Raw genomic sequence first — 25145 nt, forward strand, 5'->3', positions numbered from 1 at the left:
GTACCCACTATGGATGATGCCTGAACAGCTCAGTACCTTTTCGCCTTGTCCTGTGTAGGGAGACTTGTCCTCTTGCCTAACAAGCATGACTCACATACCTCAAATGACTGAAAGTCAAAGGGTCCAAAACTCTATCCCTTTGAGTTTGCATGCGGGTCTATTAACATGACACATCTACTGCCAGAGATATGTTATTTCGCTATGTTTACGCTTTCTTAGTTTCAATATGAGAAATTATTTTGTTAAATCAAGAATCATATATCCCTTATATAACCTTGCAATTCCAATAGAATACCATCAAACTGAGGACAACATCCATTAGATATCTCAAAATGACCCCTATATTATCCAAGCAGATACTGAAATAATATTCTCGAAATAGAAGGTACCTGATAACAGTATGTGTTCCATACGAAGCCCGTAGCAAACATAAACAGTAAGTTCCTACAGCCAATGCAGCCACAGTGTCCATTTCCAACTCGTAGTCACCCTCTCCCTTGCAGCACTCACTCTGCCTTAGTCCCTGCACATCATACAAATGTGAGTACCACATCCTGTGTCATGACCCAAGATGTGAGGGGAGAATTAATCTCAATCATAAAGTACCTGATCGTAGCATCTGACCTCTTCTTGCTTGCGAGGAAAGCCTTGCAGTGTTCCTTCCATCGCCCAGGCTTGCCACAAAGAAGCAGACCTACTTGCCCTTCCTATCCACTTCAGGCCCAAAGCTACCTGTCCCTTTGGGCTTGGGCTTGGGCTTGGGCTTGGGCTTGGGTTTGGCCTTGGCCTTACCTTTGCCGTTATCCTTTGCTTTATTGGCAAACCAGTATTAGACTTGGACTTTTTCAAGTCCTGCTCTACAGTTCTCAGCTGTTTAAGAGTTCTCATGGTTTTCTTCATGTGTTCATATTGACATTCATTATGAACGGAGCATAAAGTCAGGCAGGATTGCAGAATTAAATCCATTTGTAATTCTGCATCCAAGCCCACATCCCAAATTCTCAATCCTCTCTATGTGCTCGATCATCTTAGCACATGATGACCAACTGGGCTCCCTCAGTCAACGACTCCCAAACATGTGCTTTCGACACCTTGTACCTCCATGTCGCGAGCATTTGTTTTGTAAGCTCCTTGAGATGTAGAATAATGGAAGAAGCATCCATATTCTCATGCTGCTTTTGGCAGCATAGTTGTCATTGATGCTAAACATCAAGCATTGAACTCATCAGCATCATTAAGGAACTTTTGATAAGTATCCTTAACTTCTGAGTGGCTCAGGATCAAGCTCAGCCATGATGCTTTCAAGGATATACAATTTCTTTTCTGACTTGACTGATAATCCGAAGATTACGATACCAGCCTGAGACATTGGATCCATCCAACCTGTTTTTCTTCTCGAATATCGGTCGCAGTTTTCATAATGCTCATTTTGGTAATCTACAATGCAGAAAAGATAAATTCTTATAAAGTTTATTATTATTTAATATAGTCTTTATTAAACGATGCTCCCACTATTTTACTCAAGCCAATAGCCCTCACTATTAACTAGGAAAAGCCGTTGACTTCCTATGGACTATATCCCACCTCCGGCCCATTTCAACCTTCGCTTTGGCGAACAAGCCAAAATGAGTTGATTAGTAGTCCAACAACTAATCCACACCAGTTGATAGCTCTCCTATCAACCTCAATGTGAGAAAGCCAAAAGCCAATCACACAATCCAATGGCTCCAACCAGGTTGCTCAGTGTTATTCTCATTATCAGTAGAGTGGACACTACATGCCCCACGTACACCCAAATTGTTACTGCTCTACTATGTTTTATGACGCGTTTATCAACCTTCGCTTTGGCGAATACGCAAAACCGGCATTTTAAGTCGACCCATCATCATTAAGGCAAATTGCCAATGCATTTTACACCTCATAGAAGTGTACCCTTCGCTTTGGCGACAAGGTTTCGACAAACAGTGGTTTGATTAAAACTCATGATGATGGACGGCATACGTGACTTAAATATGACTTTATGATAGTTTTTATTTATTTTCTCATCAACTTATTATCTTTTTAAATTCCATTGTTTTGGCATGTTATAACCTACATTCTAAACATATATACATACGTGCGCGTACTGGCCCACTAAAACAACGACAATTTCCTCGAGCCTATAGGAGTTCGGGTCACGCTAGTGGTCCTGTAATAAACATCTTGAGTCTTCAAGATGGTGCCTTCGCTCTTTGCGCGGGGGGGGCGGGGGGCTCTGTCAAGTACTTACAAAAATTCATGTTAAATTTTACAGTAATAATATCCAAATTCTTTACATCAATAAATTTAGAAACCTCGATTTACATTCGATGGAAATGAAGAAAAGAAGAATGTACAATTGGAGAGGAGAACGAGGCAGACACGTCTGACCTTATTTAGAAATTACACACCCCTACATCCCCAAAACTTATTTTACAACATTTCACCCTTAGTCCTAAGGCTCATGTCCAGCACCATCATAGACAAATAAGTACAAAGCATACATTTCAAAAACAATCAATTTTTGAAATTTGTAGATCTACAATTTGGTCTAAAAGTTTTGAAACTTTATATTTTAGCCCCTACACACTCGGAAATGCGCTCGCTGCGGCGATGAGTTATATTGCCACGGCGTGCATTGGTTATGTTGACGTCCACGCTCTAAGGATGATCGCCGCGGCGAGCGCTATTTTCGTATAGGGCTCGTCCAAAGGACGATCACCGCGGTGAGCGCTAGTTTTGTCACTAGCGCCAGCGTGAACAACGCTCGCTGTGGCGATGGGTTATATCACCACGGCGAGCGTACACAGACCTGTAGCTCCAGATCTGTTCATACAGTAGCCATGTACACTCCAAACGGATTTTCAATCAATCATACACACCCATTTCAACCAAAAATCCATCACTAATATACCAAACTTGCAGATCATCAACAAATTAAATTAATCGATTAATAAATTTCTTAAAACATGCTTTTAAGGCATATTTTAGGCAGATTCTATAAGGCAAAATAATATCATCAAATACATGTTATCAACCATCCACATAAAAACTATAAAATTTGGTACCCTAGGCTCTGATACCACTATTAGGAAACGGTCCATATATGCAGCGGAAAAAAAAATCGTAATAACAAGGATCGTTCCCATTGAGCCAAGATCAAAGGTACAATTTGACAGTTTATGTTAAAATAAAAATCTGCAGAAATTAATCATGAGTTTAGAGAAACATATGCACGTTTGGAGGCTCCTCCAAATTTTTCAATGAACGTTTTTGCTACCGACCCAAGTGTAGGATCGAACCCACGTAGTCCACACGAAGACAATCATAAAAAATTAAGGAGGGATTTGCTAGATTCTCCTTAGCTTTAAGATTAAAGAAGAAAATCAAATAAATTGTTTTTGGGCAAGCATGAATTCTGCCATGGGAGAGAGTGTTTAAGGGGTTGTGTTTTTCCTTTTACAATGAATGAGTGAAAAATGAAATCCACCCATTTTACAATTAACCTTTTCTTTTATAGTTAAAAACTTAGTTGCCCTATTCCCATATGGAATAGGCTTGGGCTCCAACCCAAACACCCCATGTTACCAAAAAACCCCATTTAGATATTTATCTTTATTTCATCATTATCTCAATTAAAATCAACTAATATATATTTAATCTATATATTAACATTTAACAATAATGATGATTTAATTAAATATATGTGAGCACATATTTAAATGTAATTTCACTTATTTAATTTTTTCTAACAAATTAAATAAAAGGCTATGACCTCAGCAAATTTAATTGCACTGTGAANTAGTCATTTTCAAGTACTTAAGAATATTCTTGACAGCCATCCAGTGACGCTCACCTGGATCCGATTGATATCTATTACAAGTGCTCAAAGCACATGAGACATCAATCCGAGTACATAGCATGGCATACATGATGGATCCAATTGCTGATGCATATGGGATCCTCTTCATCCTATCTCTCTCATCTTGTGTTCTAGGACACATTTCATTAGATAGATAAACACCATGTGACATTGGAAGACATCCCTTCTTGGATTCTTCCATACTGAATCTTTTCAGTACTTTGTCAATATATGCACTCTGACTTACACCAAGCAACCTACACGATCTATCACGATAGATCTTTATTCCAGGGATGTAGGCTGCTTCCCCTAAGTCCTTCATGGAGAAGCACTTGGATAACCAAGTCTTTACCGACTACAAGTTCGGTATATCATTCCCGATCAGAAGTATGTCATCGACATGCAACATTAGGAATACTACTGCGCTCCCACTCACTTTCTTGTAACCACAGGGCTCATCTTCGTTTTTGATAAAACCGAATTCTTTTACGGCTTCATCAAAATGAATGTTCCAGCTCCTTGAAGCTTGCTTGAGTCCATATATGAATCTCTGCAACTTGTATACCTTATTAGCTTGACTATCAAGAATGAAACCATCAGGTTGTGTCATATACACATCCTCCTCAAGGTTTCAGTTCAGGAAAGCAGTTTTGACATCCATTTGTCAAATCTCATAGTCATGGTATGCTGCAATCGCAAGCATAATCCGGATGGATTTAATCATGGCAACCGGCGAAAAGGTTTCTTCATAGTCAATGCCATGAATTTGTTTGAAACCTTTGGCAACCAGTCGTGCGTTATAAGTATGCATGTTGCCATCCATGTCAGTCTTCTTCTTGAAGACCCATTTACACCATATGGGTTTTACCCCTTCAGGTGGTTCCACCAGAGACCACACTTGATTCTGGTACATGGAGTCCATCACAGATTTCATGGCTTCATGCCATTTAATGGAATCTGGATCCGATATAGCGTCTTCGTAGGTTCTGGGTTCATCGTCTTAGTAGACTAGTACGTCACCATGTTGAGTCACGAGATAACCGTATCTCTCGGGCACATGGCGTACTCTCCTAGATCTACGTAGCTCCTATGCTACCTGAGGTAGTTCACTTTATCCACAGGTTGTGGAGTAACCTCCTCTTGATGTTTAACCACTTCTTGTGGCACATCATCCCGTCCTTCGTCTAGTATGTCTTGTGGTTATAGAACTTCATCGATCACTACTTTTCTCCCACTAGTACTTCTTAGAAAATATTTCTTTTCTAGGAAGACACCAGATCAAGCAACAAAAATTTTGTGCTCTTCTGGGTGGTAGAAATAGTATCCTATGTTCGCTTTGGATTACCCCACAATCATACATATTTAGAGGATTTTTGGGTCCCGCTTGTTCGAGTCAATTTCTTAACATAAGCTTCACAACCCCACATCCTTAATAAGCAATTTGAGCTTTCGCCCACTCCATAGCTTCATATGATGTCTTATCTACAGACTTGATGGCACGCGGTTCAAAACGTGAGTCGTAGTCTCTAGGGCATAACCCCTAGAACGATGCAGTAAATCACTAAAACTCATCATGGAGCTAACCAGTCGTCAATATGGTCCTGTTCCCGCCTTTCAACACTCCATTGTGTGGGGTGTATAGGGGTGTGAGTTGTGATACTATCTCACAATTCCTTCAGGTACTCTGAAAACCCTAAGCTTAACGTATTCACCTCCTTGTCCGACCGAAGAACTTTAATACTTTTTGCCCAATACTATATGTACTTTCTTTTTTTTATTCCTTGAATATCAAAGGCCTTTACATTTATGTCGTCATAAGGTTAGACTAACCATATCTAATGAATCATTAGTAATGCGACGAACTAATGAATATCCCCTCTGGCCTTAACTTTATGGACCCATTACTCACTATGGATTGCCTACACTCAGTAGCCTTTTCGCCTTGTCCTGTGTAGGAGACTTGGTCCATCTGTGCCTAACAAGCATGACTCCATACCTCAAATGACTGCAAGTCACAAAGGGTCCAAAACTCTATCCCTTTGAGTTTTGCAATGCGGGTCTTGTATTCATGACACCAATCTACATGCCAGAGATATTCTGTTTTTGGTCGCTAGTGTTTAGCTTTCTTAGTTTCAATATTGAGAATATATATTGTTTAAATCAAGAACATCTAACCTAATAACCTTGCAATTCCCAAATAGAAATACCATTCAAACTGAGGAACAACATCCATTAGATATCTCAAAATGATACCCTATATTATCCAAAGCAGATACTGAAATAAGTATTCTAGAAATAGAAGGTACATGAATAACATTTATGTATTGTCCAATAAGAAGCCCGTAGCAACATAAACATAAGTTCCTACAGCCAATGCAGCCACATGTGCTCCATTTCCAACTCGTAAGTCCACCTCTCCCTGGCAGCACTCTCCTCTGCCTTAGTCCCTGCACATCATTACAAATGTGAGTACCACATCCTGTGTCAATGACCCAAGATGTTGAGGGAGAGAAATTAATCTCAATCATAAAAGTACCTGAGTCGTAGCATCTGACATCTTCTTGCTTGCGAGGAAAGCCTTGCAGTGTTTTCCTCCATAGCCAGGCTTGCCACAAAGAAGCAGACTACCTTGCCCTTCCCTATTCCACTTCAGGCCCAAAGCTACCTGTCCTTTGGGCTTGGGCTTGGGCTTGGGCTTGGGCTTGGTTTGGCCTTGGCCTTACCTTTGCCGTTATCCTTTGCTTTGTGGCAGCAACCAGTAAAATGGCTTGGACTTTTTCAAGTCCTGCTCTACAGTTCTCGCATGTTTTAGAAGTTCTAACAGGGTTTTCTTACATCGTGTTCATATTGAATTCATTCATGAACGGAGCATAAGAGTCAGGCAGGATTGCAGAATTAAATCCATTTGTAATTCTGCATCCAAGCCACATCCCAATCCTCAATCCTCCTAGTGCTCGATCATCTTGAGCACATGAGACCAACTGGGCTCCCTCATCAGACGACCCCCCAAACAGTGCTTTCGACACCTTTGTACCTCTCATGTCGAGCATTTGTTTTGTAAACTCCTTGAGAGTAGAATAATGGAAGAAGCATCCATATTCTCATGCTGCTTTTGCAGCATAGGTGTCATTGATGCTTAACATCAAGCATTGAACTCTATCAGCACATTAAGGAACTTTTGATAAGTATCCTTAACTTCCTGAGTGGCATCAGGATCAGCTCAGCCATGATTGGCTTTTCAAGGATATACAATTTCTTTTCTGACTTGACTATAATCCGAAGATTACGATACCACCTGAGAAGTTGGATCCATCCAACCTGTTTTCTTTCTCGAATATCGGTCGCAGTTTCATAATGCTCATTTGGGTAAATCTACAATTGCAGAAAAGATAAAGTTATTATAAGATTTTATTTATAATATAGTCTTTTATTAAACGATGCTCCCACTATTTTACTCAAGCCAATAGCCCTCACTATTAACTAGGAAAAGCCCGTTGACTTCCTAGTGGACTGAGATCCCATCCCGGCCCATTTCAAACCTTCGCTTTGGCGAACAGCCAAAATGATTGATTAGTAGGCCAACAAACTTATCCACACCAGTTGATAGCTCTCACTATCAACCTCAAATGTGAGAAAGCCCAACAAGCCAATCACACAATCCAATTGTCCAACATGTGCTCAGTGTGATTCTCTATCATAGATGGACACTACATGTCCACCACGTACACACAATTGTGACTGCTCTACTATGTTTTATGACGCGTTTATCAACCTTCGTTTGGCGAATAGCAAAACCGCATTTTTTAAGTCGACCCATCATCATTAAGGAAAATTCCAATGCATTTTAACCTCATAGAAGGTAACCCTTCGCTTTGCGAACAGGTTTCGACAACAGTGTTTGATTAAACCCATGATGATGAAGGCATACGTGACTTAATATACTTTAATTGATAGTTTTTTATTTAATGTCTCATCAATTATTTCTTTTGTTAGAATGACATGTTTTGGCATGTTATTAAACTGCATTCTAAACTTAATAAAATACGTGTCGGTACTGGCCCAACTAAACTAATTTCCTCGAGCCTAGAGGATGGTGGGTCACCTAGGGTCCTGTAATAAACATCTTGAGTCTTCAAATGGTTGCCTCCGCTCTTTGCTCCGTCTTCAAGTACATTAAAAAAATCATTTAAATTTACAGAAAATAATTAGACAAATTCTTTACATCAAAAATTTAGAAACCTCGATTTACATTCGATGGGAATGAGAATGAGAAGAGAATGTACATTGAGAAGAGGAGAAAGGCAGACACGTACCTTATTTAATAATTATACAACCATACATACCCAAAATTATTTTAAAACATTCACCCTTAGGTCCTAAGCTCATGTACCAGCACCATGCAATAACAATAAGTACAAAGCATACATTTCAAAACAATCAATTTTGAATTTGTAGATCTACATTTTGGTCTAAAGTTTTGAAAACTTTATATTTTAGCCCCTACACACTCGGAACTGCTCTCGCTGCGGCGATGAGTTATATTGCCAGGCGTGCATTGGTTTGTTGTTGACGTCCACGCTCTAAGATGATCGCCGCGGCGAGCGCTATTTTCGTATAGGCTCGCCCAAAGGACATCACCGCGGTGAGCGCTAGTTTTTGTCACTAGCGCCAGCGTGAACAACGCTCTCTGGGCGATGGTTTTTATATCACCACGGCGAGCGTACACAGACCTGTAGCTCAGATCTGTTCATACAGTAGCCATGTACACTCCAAACGGATTTTCAATCAATCATACACACCCATTTCAACCAAAATCCATCACTAATAACCAAACTTGCAGATCCATCAACAAATTAAATTAATCGATTAATAATTTCTTAAAAACTGCTTTTAAGGCATATTTTAGGCAGATTCTATAAGGCAAAATACTCATCCAAATACATGTTTATCAACCATCCCACATAAAACTATAAAATTTGTACCCTAGGCTCTGATACCACTATTAGGAAACGGTCCATATATGCAGCGTAAAAAAAATCGAAATACCAGGATCGTTCCCATTGAGCCAGATCAAAGGTACAATTTGACAGTTTATGTTAAAATAAAATCTGCAGAAATTAATCATGATTTTTTAGAGAAACTATGCAACGTTGTAGCTCCTCCAATTTTTTTCAATGAACGTTTTTTGCTACCGACCCAAGTGTGAATCGACCCACGTAGTTCCCACGAAGACAATCATAAAAAATTAGGAGGGATTTGCTAGATTCTCCTTACTTTAAGATTAAGAAGAAACATCAAAATTGTTTTTGGGCAAGCATGAATTCTGCCATGGGAAGAGTGTTTAAGGGTTGTGTTTTTTCCTTTTTACATGATGAGTGAAAAATGAAATCCACCCATTTTTACAATTAACCTTTCTTTTATAGTTAAAACTTCAGTGTGCCCTAGTCCCATATGGAATGCTTGGGCTCCAACCCAAACACCCCATGTTACCAAAAAACCCCTTTAGATATTTACTTTATTTCTCATTACTCAATTAAAATCAACTAATATATTTAATCTATATCATTCATTTAACAATAATGATTATTTAATTAAATTATTTGACCACATATTAATGTAATTTCACTATTTATTTTTTCTAACAAATTAATAAAAAGCTCTATGACCTCCAGCAAATTTAATTGCACTGTGAAATTGCCAAAAACACTTCCGCCCCAAAAAGACGAAAACGCCTTTCTTTCTTTCCTGATGTCTTAAATCATCTTCTATGTGTATGACCTATAGGCCTCTTCATAATACCGTGTAGTGTATAGTAATCGTGATTAACACCAATTAATCGTCTCCACTATACACAGACCAGTTGCCCCTAGCAAAGCATTATGGCCACCCATAATTCGGATTCAGCAAGTAGCTACTTGTCAACGAGCATGGTTACTGTACATTCGATCCTTTCATCATCCGTTATCTCTACGAGACAGGGCATAGAATAGTGTCAACCTTCGTTTACTCCTCGTATTATGTATTTAGTTTTCTGGACCAATGACCTGTATTTAATCTGGATAACAACAACTCAATCCACTGTGGCCACAGTTTTAGGGTCATTGCCCCATATACTGAATTTGCGCTGTGAATAACTTCTTCCATACCCGGGAGTGAGAATCCTCGTTTCATCCACCATAAGTCCTTGATACCCTCCTTGATGCAGCCATATCCACCGATTGCAACTCTGAAATAGAATTTGCGTTAGGCTAGTGCCAAACTGCACCAACGGTGCACAAGGCGCTCTAGTGATCTCAAGTCTAAGGATCACATGTACCACCATTCGTTAAGGATTTGGTCCATAGACATGTGGGTTACAAATCCATTTGGAATCCCAGGGGCCGTCCATTGAACTGTTTGTAGTGTTATTCGCCTACAGCAAGCCCCATGTTTGTACCAAGTTTGTCACCAAACACCTCGATAATGAGATCAGTCACTGCCTTTCGACATGGGTCGTTCAACACTATGATACCTAACCGTATTATCTGGGCCCTTACTTTAAATAATACTGGGTTGCAGACGTTTCTAAATGGCCACCATATGTGCTCATAGGGTTCTCACTATCAGGATTTGAACACTTGATACCCTCATCACGGTTCTATCATCTAAGGACATATATTAATACATATTGCAATAATAATGATTTACGGAATATAGAATAAATTGCATTTTTATTGATTAATGAACATTATTACAAAGAGTCAATTCTACAAATAATTGATTGCTCTAGGGCATCTACTCTAACACAAGCCGAATTGGCCTAATTAAACCTTAAATAAATAAAATACTAAAGAATATAATGATAATTAAACATAAAAAAAAAGCCCAAGATTAAATAAACGAAAATTAATTCATAAATTATCCTTACATCCACTTTGATCTTCCGAATCTACCCCTTGCATAAAAAGATAATAGCCATTGATGGAATGCAAATGTCATATTTACCCCCCTTATGTCTAGTCTTTTATACTTATTTGCTGCCTAAATATACTCATATTATCTATTTTGATTTAGGATGCAATGGAGGCGTTAATTGCAAAACGGAACTAATTAAGTGAATTCGGACAATTTCGATGTTTGTTTCGTAATCTGGGCATAACTCCCTCTCATCCGAGCTCTGATTTGAGATGATTCAAAATGCTGTGGACGATAAGAAGGATATCTACAACTTTCATGTTTCGAGTTTGGAGAGATACTCGCTGCATCAGGTTGTAATCGTGCTTAAAGTTGACATATCTGCCACTAGACGTCCTGGAATTCCTGCCTTGTCATGCAATCACTGGGCAATTTATTATGGAGGCATGGTGGCACGCAAGTTACAGCTTAGAATCACCATTTCCTATTTTGTATAAGACTTTATCTTATTCCAACTATTAGATTAGATAAATGTATATTTATGATCGGAGAAGTATTTCTTTTAGGAGATTGAGTGAGATTCGAATTCTAAAACTGGATTTTTTGCAAGGGATCAGTTTAGGGTTTTTTGAGGGGACACGTCTCGTTTCTTCTCGCTGCTGAATTTTTTTCTTTCTTTTGAGTTTGGATTATGGCCTGATCGGCTAAAGCTTTTGTACTTGGCGTCGGAACGGAGACCTCGGAATCAACCAACTGTGAGATCTAATCTATTTTATTTTTAAGTTCATTTTTGTGTTTGGAGTATGAATGTTATCTGTGCATATCTTCATGATTGATGCAATTAATACTAGGAGCCCTTCTAGGTTTATTTTTTTTGCAATCTACTGCTGAGTTCGATATCAAAATCCGTATTGTTTGTCCCCCTAACTTGTGAACAATTCGGGTTAATATTTTGCTATCAGATTAATAACTTAAGAAACATCCAAAAAAATACTCCAACCCTTGTGTTTGTGTTTTTTTTAGCTTCATCCGATTCTCTCTAATTCTTAAGGCGCCATTAGATTAAATCTTGAGCGCTTGTCTAGGGTTGTTTGTGGTATATTATTTAGATCCGCTTGTTTCCTAATTAATTACGATTAAGGAGAGATAGGAAATAATTTTCCAACGGTGATTTCAGTATGAATTGATTTAATTTTGCATCAATGATCATTGTAAGATTCCGATGGTGGATGTTGACGAGACCAGTTTCGTTATATTAATGATTTCGATTTGAATTGTTTTGTTTTTGATTTTTGCTAGATAAGTTTTCTATTTTACTCAAAACCCCAGCCTTATTCACATCACAAAATTCGGCTAACACTCTCGTGGGATCGACCCTTGCTTCCCCTATTTTACAGTTCAGTAGTTAGGTTGAGAGGTTTTTAATCTTTTTGCCTACGACACAACACCAGATTTTTGGCGCCGTTGCCGAGAGTGATTCTAGTTGATTATTTTGTTTTTGTGATTTTTTTTTATTGCGTTTTTGTGTTTTTTTTTTTTTTGTTTTGCAAAAAAAAAAGAAAAAAAAAAAAAACTGTGAACATAGTACTATTCATAAGGAAAATTTTTTGTTAGGGAGTGCTGCGAGTACCCGTTTCGAAGAAAACGACATTCTGAGCAAACTAAAAGCATTTCTAGCCCGACCTCTTTTAGGCCAAATTCGAATGTTTTGATAGGTTTTTGGCATTTTAGTGTTTCTGGCCATTTTAATTTAATTTAATTTTTTTTTTTAAATTTTCTAGTGTTTTTCATTTTTTGTCTTTTATTCTAATTCTTTTATTAGGTTTTTTGTTGTATGCCAGGTTCCTCCCCCATTTGGTGTTTACATTCGATCCGAAATTGAAGCACTTTGCGCAGGTTAAGGAAGGAAGCTCGAGAATATTCTGAGGAAAGCATTTGCTTTTGAATTCCCAATTTGCTAGCAACTCTGATATAGAGAGGAGGACGTCATGGCTGGAAATCGACTTTGAAAGAGCTTGCTGCCCCTGATTTGAATCAAGCACCTTTATGCATAACGTTTCCTGTTTTTAGTGCTGCTGCTACTACTTTTGAGTTAAATCTGGACTAATACATCTCTTGCCCCTTTTCCTGGCCTGCAGGTGAGATCCTCCTAAGCATTTAAAGGCTTCATGTGGTTTGCACGAGTATAAACCTCACGGGGTGACCGAGGAGCCAATTAATTAAGAGCTTTCCCGTTTTCTTTGAAGGATTCGGCTAAGGATTGGCTTTATTATCTACCCTCTGGAACTATACCATAATGGAACGAGTATGAAGAGATTATTTTTGGAGAAATATTTCCCAGCTTCGAGGCACGCCACACATCCGAAAGAAATTTGTGGTGTAAGGCAGCAAACGGAGAATCCCTACATGAATACTGGAACGTTTTTAAGAATTGTGTGCAAGCTGCCCCTATCATCAGATTAGTGAGCAGTTACTGATCCAGTACTTCATAAGGCCTCATATACATGATAGGATTGATTGATGCTGCAGTGGTGAGCTTTGGTGGATAAACCCCTAAGCCACGAGACTTGATTGCAAATATGGCGGCCAATTCTCAACAGTTTGGCAGTAGGCTTGACCTTCCATCTAGGCGTGATAATGAGTAATATTCTTCCCTAAACAACAAATCTCGAGTCTAACTTCTCTGTTCGTCAAATGGCTGTAGGTAAGACAACAGTGAAGGCTTGTGGAATTTGTTCGGTAGTAGGGCACCACTGATATGTGCCCAACTCTTCAAGAGAGCCCATTGAGCAAGTAAATGCAGCGGTGGTTTCCCTAGACAACCTCAAAGGAATATGATCCTTATTCGAGCACATATAACCCTGGATGGAGGGATCACCCTAATCTGGCTATGGAATCAACAATGAGTCAGCCCACATCAAACCGCTCAAATTACCACAGTACCACAGCCATACCCCCCTAGAGCCAACGAGCCAACTTCTAATTCTGGTATTTCTTTAGAAGATATTTTAAGTCTCTTGCAACTTACTTTGCAATTTCACAAGATGAACCAGTGTTCAAAGTTTGTAGAATCAAATAGGGCAGATGGCAACAACAATCAATAGGTTGGAGGCGCAAAGTTCGGGGAAATTACCTTCTCAAACGGTGGTAACTCCAAGAGAAATTGTAAGTGCGATCGTTTTGAAGTGGTAAAGAGTTGAGATCCCAACAAGGCAGCCCCTGCATCGTCGAGGGAAGAGAATGAGAAAGATTATTTGTAGATACAGCGTTCCCAACGACGATGGTGTTCCTAAGCGTAATTGTTCTGCCTATATCCGACTATAAACTGGTACCACCTTTTCCTCAAGCTTTGGCAGAATCTAGAAAAGATGAGAAAACAGATATGTACGAGACTTTTCGTAGATGCGAGTAATTTCCACTTTTATAGCTATTACAAGTACTCGTTATGCTAAATTCTTGAAGGAATGTGTTACCTTAAGAGGAAAACAACTTAAGGGTGTGAAAGGTTAGAGGGGAGAAAATGTTTCTGCAGTGATTCAGAGAAAACTTCCAGCGAAGTCAGGATCCAGGTACGTTTACTATCCCTTGTATGATAGGTAACAGTATGTTTTGAGAAGGCCTGTTTAGATTTAGGAGCTTCTATCAATGGCATGCCATATTCCATATATGCTTCTTTAAACTTAGACCTTTGATAAAACTGGTGTTGTAATTCAATTAGCTGATGGTCTAATGCCATCCTAAGGGTGTATTTGAGGATATTCTGGTACAAGTTAATACTTAGTTTTCCCCCCTGTTTTATGTGCTTGATATGGAAAATGGTGATCAACTGCCCTATTTTGTTAGGAAGACCATTCTTAAAAACATCCAAGACTAAAGATAATGTTCCTATGTGGCATACTTACCTGGATTTGATGGTGAAATTGTTAATTTGACATTTTATGCCATGAAATATCCTGATGATGATGATGATCATGTTTTTCTATTGATGTGGTTGATTCTTTAGCACAGGAAGTTTTTGAACTCAATGGAAGATGGGATTGGAGTTGCCATTAGTAGCATCTTGAGGAGAGAATAGGAGTTACTTTTAGTATTGATTTGCAGGAAACGGTTGCAGCAGGGATGATTCTCCAAGTTACAGCAGCAGTCGGTAACGTTCCTTGAATTGCATTACCATTTTCTAACGAGAGGCCTTTACCTTCTGTTTTGCAGGCCCCCGTTCCAGATTTAAGCCTCTCCCTAGTTACCTCAAGAACGTGTTCCTAGGAATGTAAATGTTACTCAGTGCATCGCAAAACAAAAGCCTTGAGTCGAGCCAACGCAATAAATAAAGGCGCTGCTGGGAGGCAACCTAAGGGGAGTTTGTTTTCTTTTTTCTCGCGTTTTGAATTTTGTTTTTTTTTTGCCTTTTCTTTGCATTCATCTTACTTGGGGACAATGTAAGCTTTAAGTGTGGGGGAGGGGATTTAGGTTGTGTTTTAAGTTTAGTGTTCAAAAAAAAAAAAAAAAAAAAAAAAAGAATTCTACCTAGTTTAAGGGTATCCGGCTGAAAACCAGAACCCCTTAAAAACTGCCTAGCAGTACTTGGCAACCTCTGGTTAACAACGCCACGTACACCTTAAACGAAATACCCCCGCATTTGTTTTTAGGAAGGTTTATGCTTTAAGTCATGTCTTTGAACGTCTATGATGCAGAAATAGTAACTTGACTTTGTTGTGAACATATTCCTTGACTGTGATGTTAGCAATCTTTCATAAAAAAAGTTAATCATATTTGATCTTTGTAGTTTGAAATAATATGTCTTGAGAAGTTTGTGTAACTTTGTGACGAAGCATGATGTAGGATTGTATACGACCCTTAAAAAGAAAAAAAAATTTGTTTCTCTTAGCTAGTCCTAAAGTGGGTTTAAGCAATAGGAAAAAGAAAAGAAAGGTATGTGGTGAGTCGAGATGGAGCGTAAAACACACTCACATCATAAACACAACCATGAAATGAGATGAGCATAAATGCACTCATTCTTTTTCAAAACTAAAAAAAAAAAAAAAAAGAAAAAAAATTGTATCCTTATTGCTACCCAGTTTGTAGTAGTAAAGAGAAACAGTTGAGGAAAAGTTGAGGAGGAGTTGTTCAGGATTGGTTGTGATTAGTTCCCTTGTTTTGCATGACTGATAAGAGTAATTGTGGAGGTGATAAAGAGAGATGAATGTCATTAACTCTGTTATTTTTTTTGTTGCTTCCTAAGTTAGGATGAATATGCATGGATTAAATATGTTGCTTATGCATCATGCTGATGTTCTTGATATGACTTGAGACGATGGTGTTCTTGATATGACTTGAATGTAGGGTTTTGTTTGAATTAGTTTCCCAGAGGACGTGCAAAAGCAAGTGTGGGGAATTTGATGGGAATGCACAATGTCATATTTACCCCCCTTAATATCTAGTTCTTTTATACTTATTTGCTGCCTAATATACTCATTATTATCATTTGTATTTAGGATGTAAATGGAGGCGTCAATTTACCCCCCTTATGTCTAGTTCTTTTTTTTTTTTTGTAAGTAAGTATCATATTAGAAAAAAAACGAAGATGTACAAAGGCCAAACAAAAGGCACCAGCCTATTTTGGGACATGCCCGAAATGGGAAACAAAAAACAAGCCTACAACAGCCATCCGCTCTGGGTTTTTCTATATCAACTCCGACCAAAGAAAAGCTCTCAAACTAGCATCAATTTCCTTATGAATTTTGAGAAGGAGTAAAGAGGACAACCAATAATTTACACACTCCAAAGAATGGATTTAATCAAAATAATCCTCCCCCATAGGATAGAAATACTTCTCCAAGAGGCAACCCGAGCCAATATTTTATCCAAGAGAGGTCGACAATCTCCAAGTACGCTTAGAGGTAGTAAGGGTACACCTAAGTATTTGATGGGAAACTACCCTCGCAAATCCTATCAAACTTAAGAGCTCCATCTTTTCATTGTCACTCACACCAAAAGGAAGATATTGCTCTTATCGGATTGCCCTCAATCCTGCCCAACTTTCAAGTAATTAAACATCTTAGAGAGACAGAGAATACCTTTGGCTTTACAAAAAAGCATGAGAATTGTCCACGAAACAAAGATGAGTCCCCCAATTTCTTGCATCTCCAAGGAAACTAAAGCTCGGATTAGCCGCCACTCTATTCAGGAGCCGAGAGAGAACCTCCATAGCAATAAAAAATAAGTAAGGGGATAAGGGATCCCCTTGTCTCAGCCCTCAAGAGCTAACAAAGAAACCCACCAACTCCCCATTGATAACCACCGAGAACCTAGGAGTAGTGATGCATTTGGATATCCAATTGATAAGAACACTAGGGAAACCAAAATTCTTTAGGACTTGTAAGAGAAACTCCCAATTAACCGAATCATCCTTAATCAAGTTTAAGGTATTAAAATGTAAGTAATAACTATTGTTAAAAATCATAAAAGAAAATAATTTGGGATATATTTGAAAAATTAACCTGGATTTCAAGTAGTATATTGGAGTAGCCAAAGGCAAAAGGAATGTTTCCGAGGGCTTGAAAGGCATGCCAAATCTTGGTCGATGACGGTAACACTGTTCCAGAATTAGCTACCTTGAGAGTTCCTTTGAACTCAAGATTAAGGAAAATTTTGCGATTGATGGGAAAAGTGCAACAGTAGAATATAGAAGTGATGTAACAGCTACTGAAATGAATGTTAGTTTCTCTAGGTCTGGACATTGAGATAGAATAATTTCAATTGCTCCAAAGGTTAGCATGTATAGATTTCCTGATACTCCACATGTTGCATTTTGTGCCTTCTCATGGAAACAAGTTGATCTCTTCAAAGTCCTGTTACATTGAAAAAGTGACAGACATGTGACAAGGAACGGACCACTAAGGACTGAAAGGGGGCTCATGCCCCCAACTGCCCTTAGGAAATTCAATTAATTCCCTTCAATTTTGTATCTGTAATTTGCCCCCACTAAAACAAATTGCTGGCTCCGTGTTGAATGAACTTACGCGACACTAATGGTAGTTGTAATCGTGTAGCCAATTATCATTCCCCATAATATTGTATATTGTAATATGGTACTAAGCAGTACTTCAATCGGATCTGCAACAAAGGGTTGAGAAAATTAAACTTCATTCTTTTGTCATGTAATTAACTTGTAGTTAATGTTTCAATAGGGATTGAAATAAAAAAGAATTATTATGATTGCTTACTTATCAAAAAAAAAAAAAATTATACCTAAGAGTGTTCCCACAGCATCTCCGCAAGTATGGTTTTTTCTTCCAGTAACAGGGTCAGGAGTTCGATAGCAATCAGAGAAATTGATGGATGTGTAATAAGTAACAATTGCAAACGTAACGAGAACAAGGGGTCCCAAAATCCAACCAAGTCGAGCCACGCTCGATGGCAATGCCAAAATACCTGAACCAACTATTGCAGTAAAAGCATGGGCTGTACCCGTCCACAAAGTTCCTATTATCAAAGCAAAGCAACATCTTTACCCATTGGACTAGGCCAAACTTATAGGAGCCCATGTACAAAAGGCCCTTTCCCATATACGTTGTAAAAAAATGAGAATGTAGCCCATGTACAATGGTAAGATTTAACTAAACATATACCATTTGTAAAAAAATGTTATACGTTGAATTGAAATAGGTGAATAGAGCAAAGGTAGAACTTATGCATAATGATGGGTTTGCTAGAAAATGGATGTAGGGGGTACAAATTTTAGTAAAAACCATGTTACAACGTAAATTTGTAAATTTAAACGTGTTACAATTCTCTGACTTTTTTTTTTTTTATTTTAGTTTTAATTGTAAGTATATGATCGCAATAATTCTATAGTTTAAAATTGTCAAACAAAATTTGAATAATTCTAGTTATTGATAATATCTTAAAATATTATAATATAATTTTATAACATCGTAAATAACCATTTACTAATAATAATAATATGATAAGGATAAACACATGTTTATTTATGTAACAGACGTTAAAAACAATGGTTGATCTTTTTTTTCCATACATCATTTATTAAATTAATGTGACCATCTGCAATTCTGCATAGCACTTCATTTATCATTTATTAAATTTGAATAATTCCATATACACATAAGCAATCTTCACATAAAACGTTGAGATTCACTTACAAAATAGGCCCAATTTTTCTCCAATTTTCGTAAACAAAAAATAAACCCAAATAAAAAAGAATAATTCTTTGAGAGTTTTGGACATCCAATTCTTGAGCTTAACAAATAATCCTATAAGAATGTTTTCTCATCTTGTAAATTTGCGAAAGAATATGTATATAGAATTGGATATCAATTTTGAATGATTGTAATCCTAATTTTCATGGACGGATCCATGTGTAGATGAGTGGGGCCTGATGACCCCACTCAAAAATTTATTTTTATTATTTATTCTTATGTTTGTTTTAATTTTTTCAATCTTAATATAATTTACTTTAAACAAATAAAACCATTTTTTTTTCTATTGTTTATTAAACAAATAAAATTTTGTTTGGTTAAGAAGATAACTGTTTTATTAATCGAATATTTTTCTTTTTTATATTGGCTTTAACAATTAGAAGTCAATTGAAGAGTAAAACTTAAAATAAATAAAACATTATTGCCCCTCTAAAGTCATTTTTATCGCAAATTTTTTTTTTTTTGTTAAGTAAGTAATCATATTAAAGAAACAAGAACAATGTACAAAGGCCTAATAAAAGGCGACCAGCCTATTTTGGGACATGCCCCGAAAATAGGAAACAAAAGAAACAAGCCTACAAACAGCCATCCGCTCTAGGGGTTTATCAAAAACCACAAAGGGAGATAAACACCAAGAAGAAAGAAAAGAGAACACCAAAAATNGAGCGTTTCTGTCCAATCGCTACATAGACACAATACAATGTCTCACTCTCAGAGGTGGCCCTTGAGTTTATTTGCTTTTGGTTTAATATGGTATCGATAGCAATAGTCGTTTTTCCAGTTTGTCGGTCCCCGATTAGAAGTTCTCGTTGACCACGGCCTATAGGAACCAGGCTATCTACCGCTTTTAACCCTGTTTGCATAGGCTCGTGCACAGATTTACGTTCAATAATCCCTGGGGCTTTCACTTCGACACGTCTTTGCTCGTGATCGCTTAGAGCCCCTCTTCCATCAATAGGTACTCCCAACGCGTCGACCACACGCCCTAGCATAGCCTTTCCCGCGGGAACATCCACAATAGATCCAGTGCGCTTGACAAGATCTCCTTCTTTTATAGCGGTATCACCACCAAAGACAACAATCCCGACATTCTCATTCTCAAGATTCAAGGCTATTCCTTTCACACCGCTGGCAAATTCAACCATTTCCCCAGCTTGAATCTCGTTCAATCCATAAACTTGTGCAATCCCATCTCCAACTGAGACCACTCGACCGATCTCATCCACTTGAAAATTCGCGTAAAAGTTCCTAATTCGACTTTCGAATAGATTCGTTAGTTCCGCAGCTCTGGGAGATAATTCCATAATTCCATTTTTGAATTCAGAGGCAAGGAGGAATACCGCTTTAGAAAAAAAAAGTCAACCTTATGAACTGAACGAAAGCACTAACTCCAGAGCTTGGGCAAAGTAGCGACTATTCGTGCCCTGATAGATCAGGTCTAAATAGATCGCGTTCGCTCCTAAGAGATTCTCTGCAGGAGTATCAACAATAATAAAAAAAAAGATTTCAAACTTTAGGTATATTTATACCCGTTAGAGACGGAATGTCATCATAAGGGTGTTGTTCCTTATATTTAGTAAAAAGAGATGAGAGTAGGAATTCCACTTCCAAAAGAGATTCCTACAACTACCTTGCTGAGCTGGAATGAGAATCTTCTTCTCTTAATGATATTTGATAGAGTTTCGTTTCTTTTATCTATCTCCCCATTCGAACGAGGGAAGTGAGCTGGCTAACTCCTGTAAGCAGCTTTCTTATCATATACGTATTTCTCTGTCATTCTTCCTTCACTGCAATTATCTGTTTATTATCCGTGTTCTATCGTAGCTAACCAACACTTGGAGGGAGCGAGCAAGGACCTGCTCGCGACTGTAGCTACCTCTGCAAGTGCAGCTAAAGCAGGGGCGCAAGCCCCGTTTTTAAATATCTTTGCTTTCTTTCCACAGTTCCGAGTAGGTCTGCAAGCCTAGGAGGATCATCGTACCTTTTGTATTACAGTTGGTTAATCAGCTACCCCTTCCCTTCTATCTTCCTCTTCTTAACCTCGTCATTCCAAGTTAGGTTTTCAAACCTAAGCAGGATCACCCCTCTGTTGACTTTCTATGGTTGAAGCAGGTACCTATTCCTACTCTCTCGTCCAGAACAACTTCTTTGGATTTGCTCTTCCGTACAAGGAGGGTCTCAGATCTGTTAGGTTCTTCTTTTGGAGTGTGCAGGGCATTCTCTGTGATTCCTCTTGTATGATGGAATACCCGTCCTCCGCCAGTCTTTCATTCGCCTATCTGCAATACCGCTTCTACTCACTGGATTTCTTTCGATCTGCCGCATCCTATCGTATGACCTTCCATCTGGCTGAGAGTAGCATGGGGTAATTGCCTATCGTTGTTTTTCTGCTCATTGGAAGAGACTAATTGTTTTGATAGGGAGGCTCCTCACGCACAATCCACAAGAGGGTCGGTATCTCTTTTCATTGATTGATGAGTAAGGGCTCGATAGAATGCTTGATCGATGTTTTAAGGCCTTGCCTTAACCAAGAGTCATCGCATTCGTCGCACAAATCATAGATAGAACCCGATCCTTGGATAGAATCCATAATCAGAAGTTATCGGTACCCTTAGCATCTTACCNTTACATCAAACCCTAGCTAAACAACTCAGTTCATACTCAAAAATGAATTAAAATAACAAAAACAAACTGAATCAAGATTCATCATTGAAAAATAAGCAAAAGATGGAGAAATCTTCTCTCATTTGAAGCCAAAATCTTTAATAATCTTCTCCCTCCATGAACTGCCTCCCAAATGACGAACCAAGACTCTTTTTATTTCCTTTTCACTCTAATTTATACCTCTTTCACTTAAGGACCAAGCCCTAGCAAGCCAAAACGCGTTGTTTTATTTTTACATCTGTTGCAGGTTTTGCCGCTGCGAAGACTTTCGGGCCAAATTTTAGCATGATAGAGTCTAAATCTGAAGAAGTGTTAAACATATGAATTGTAGCCATTTAAATCATATTTCTACTCATTTAAGAATAAGCACAATCCAAGGTCTACAGCTCAATGTATGGTAAAAATACTGAAGCACGTCCAAAGATGTTTTTCTTCAGTTCCCAGCGTATTGTTCACGACTTCAAGCCAAGTTTTCGCCCTTGTCCAGTCAAAATTAGGAGAAACCCAAAATATGAAAGTTATAGCGCTTCTCCTTAGCTTTCCAAAGCTTCTAAATTCAGGTCATTCTGAGTTTCTAAGCTCAAGTTAGACAATTTACGCTCAAAACTGTCATTTATGCTAAAAATCATTGTTTAGGCTTGCCAAGACAAATTAATAGAATTAGGTAGCAATTATGGCCCAAATTACATGAAAAGTATCCTAAATCCTATCAAAATTCAATGCAAAATCATAGTATAAAATATGATTATCAAGTAACCTTCTCCTGATGTTCAACCACTGCTTGTAGCATATCTTTCCGTCCTTCATCTAGTATATCTTGTAGCTCTAGAACTTCATCGAGTTCTACTTTTCTCCCACTAGTACTTCTTAGAAAAATTTCCTTTTCTAGGAAGACACTAGTACGAGTAAAAAAAATTTGTGTTCTTCTGGATGGTAGAAATAGTATCATTTGGTTTCCTTAGGATACCTCACAAATATACATTTGTAGGATTTTGGGCCAGCTTGTTCGAAGTCAATTTCTTGACATAAGCTTCGTAACCTAAAATCCTTAGATAAGACAAATTGGGCTTTCGCCCATTCCATAGTTCAAATGGAGTCTTGTCTACAGACTTTGATGGCACATGGCTCATAATGTGAGTCGTAGTCTCTAAGGCATAACCCTAGAATGATGCAGGTAAATCACTATAACTCATCATGGACCTAACCATGTCAAGTAAGGTCCTATTCCTTCTTTCAGACACTCTATTGTGTTGGGGTGTATACGGAGGGATGAGTAGTGATACTATCCCACATTTCTTCAGGTATTCAGAAAACCCTACGCTTAAGTATTCACCTCCTCAATTCGACTGAGGAGCTTTAATACTTTTGCCCAACATATTTTGTACTTCATTCCTAAATTCTTTGAACTTATCAAAGACTTCAGATTTATGTCTCATGAGGTAGACATAACCATATCTACTAAAATCATCAGTAAATGTGATGAAGTAGGAATATCCACCTCTGGCTTCAACTGTTAGTGGACCACATACATCACTATGGATGATGCCTAATAGTTCAATAGCCTTTTCACTTTGTCCTGTGAAAGGTGGACTTGGTCATCTTACCTAAAAGGCATGACTCGCAAACCTCAAATGATTGGAAGTCAAAGGGGTCCAAAACTCCATCCCTTTGCAGTTTTGTAATGCGGGTCTAATTAACATGACCCAATCTACAATGCCAGAGGTATGTATGGTTTTGTTCGCTTGTTTAGCTTTCTTAGTTTCAACGTTGAGAATATCCTTATTGTTCAAATCAAGAACATTTAATCCATTATATAACCTTGTAATTCCAAATAGAATACCATTAAAACTAAAGGACAACAATCCATTAGAAATCTCAAAACAATATCCTATATTATCCAAAGCAGATACTAAAATAATGTTTCTAGAATCGCAAGTACAAAATAACAGTCTTTGAGTTCTAATAATAAGCCCGAAGGCAAAGACAAACAATAAGTCCCTACAGCTAATGCAGCCACATGTGCTCCATTTCCAACTCGTAGGACCACTTTTCCCTTGGCAAGCAATCTACTATGCCTTAGTCCCTGCACATCAGTTTAAATGTGAGTACCACATCCTGTGTCAATGACCCAAGATGTTGAAGGAGAGAAGTTAATCTCAATCATAAACATACCTGAAGTCAAAGCATCTGACTTCTTCTTGTTTGCGAGGAAAGCCTTGCAGTGCTTCCTCCAGTGGCCATACTTGCCACAATAGAAGCAGACTACCTTCCCACCTTTCCCAATGCCACCCGTAGACTTGAGAGCATCCTGTCCTTTAGGCTTGGGCTTGGAATTGGCCTTGGCCTTTCCCTTGCCCTTACCCTTTCCTTTACTAGCAGCTACTAGTAAAACAGGCTTGGACTTCTTCAAGTCTTGCTCTGCAGTCCTTAGCATGTTCAAAAGCTCCACCAGGGTTTTCACCATAGCGTTCATATTGAAGTTCATTATGAACGGTGCATAAGAGTTAGGCAAGGATTGTAGAATTAAATCCACTTGTAATTTTGCATCCAACTCAAACCCCAAAGTCTCTAGCCTCTCTATATGCTTGATCATTTTGAGCACATGAGGGCCAACTTGGGCTCCCTTGGTCAAGCGACTTCCAAACAATGCTTTTGACACTTTGTACCTCTCATGTCGAGCATTCCCTTCTTAAAGCTCCTTGAGGTGTAGAATAATGGCAGTAGCGTCCATATTCTCATGCTGCTTTTGCAGCAATGGTGTCATTGATGCTAACATCAAGCCTTAAACGCCATTAGCATCATCAAAGAACTTTTGATAAGTATCATTTACTTCCTGAGTGGCATCAAGATCAAGCTCAACCATATATGGCTTATCAAGGATATACAATTTCTTTTCGGACTTAAGTATAATCCGAAGATTACGACACCAATCTGAGAAATTGGATCCATCCAACCTGTTTTCTTTCTCGATTATCGGTCCTAGGCTCATAATGCTCATTTTTAAGTGAATCTACAATTCAGAAAAGTAAAGTCAATATAATGTTTATTATTTCTTAATATGGTCTTTTATTAAAAAACACTCCCACTATTTTCCTCAAGCCAATAGCCCTCACTATTAACTCAGGAAACCCTGTTGGCTTTCCTAGTGGACTGAGATCCCATCTGGTCCATTTCAAAGCTTCGCTGTAGCGAACAAGCCAAAATGGGTTGATTAGGTAGACCAACAAACTTAATCCACACCAGTTGATAACTCTCATTACCAACCTTAAATGTGAAGTAAGCCAACAAGCCAACCACACAATCCAATGGCCTAGCCATCGTCCTAAAGTGTGATTCCCAGTATCAGTAGAGTGGACACTACATGTTGCCACGTACACTCAACATGTGTACTTCTCTACTATGGCTATGACGTGTTTATCAACCTTCGCTGTGGCAAACAAGCAAAACTATCATTTTAAGTTGACCCATCATCATTAAGGAAAACTCAAATG

At 38.3% G+C, this 25145-nt stretch overlaps 1 protein-coding gene across 1 annotated transcript; it reads right to left on the reverse strand.

Annotated features, from left to right (window-relative positions):
* Positions 1-6244: 6244 nt before the first annotated feature.
* LOC116142704 (ATP synthase subunit alpha, mitochondrial-like) lies at positions 6245-20294 on the reverse strand. Its single transcript, XM_031428117.1, has 3 exons — positions 19646-20294; positions 18023-18256; positions 6245-6327 (listed from the first exon to the last, which is right to left on the reverse strand). Exons 1-3 carry the CDS (start codon positions 20292-20294, stop codon positions 6245-6247), a joined length of 966 nt encoding a protein of 321 aa, XP_031283977.1.
* Between the last annotated feature and the right edge of the window lie 4851 nt (positions 20295-25145).

The sequence above is a fragment of the Pistacia vera genome, unplaced genomic scaffold, assembly GCF_008641045.1.
Source record: "Pistacia vera cultivar Batoury unplaced genomic scaffold, PisVer_v2 Contig415, whole genome shotgun sequence".
Lineage (NCBI taxonomy): Eukaryota > Viridiplantae > Streptophyta > Magnoliopsida > Sapindales > Anacardiaceae > Pistacia > Pistacia vera.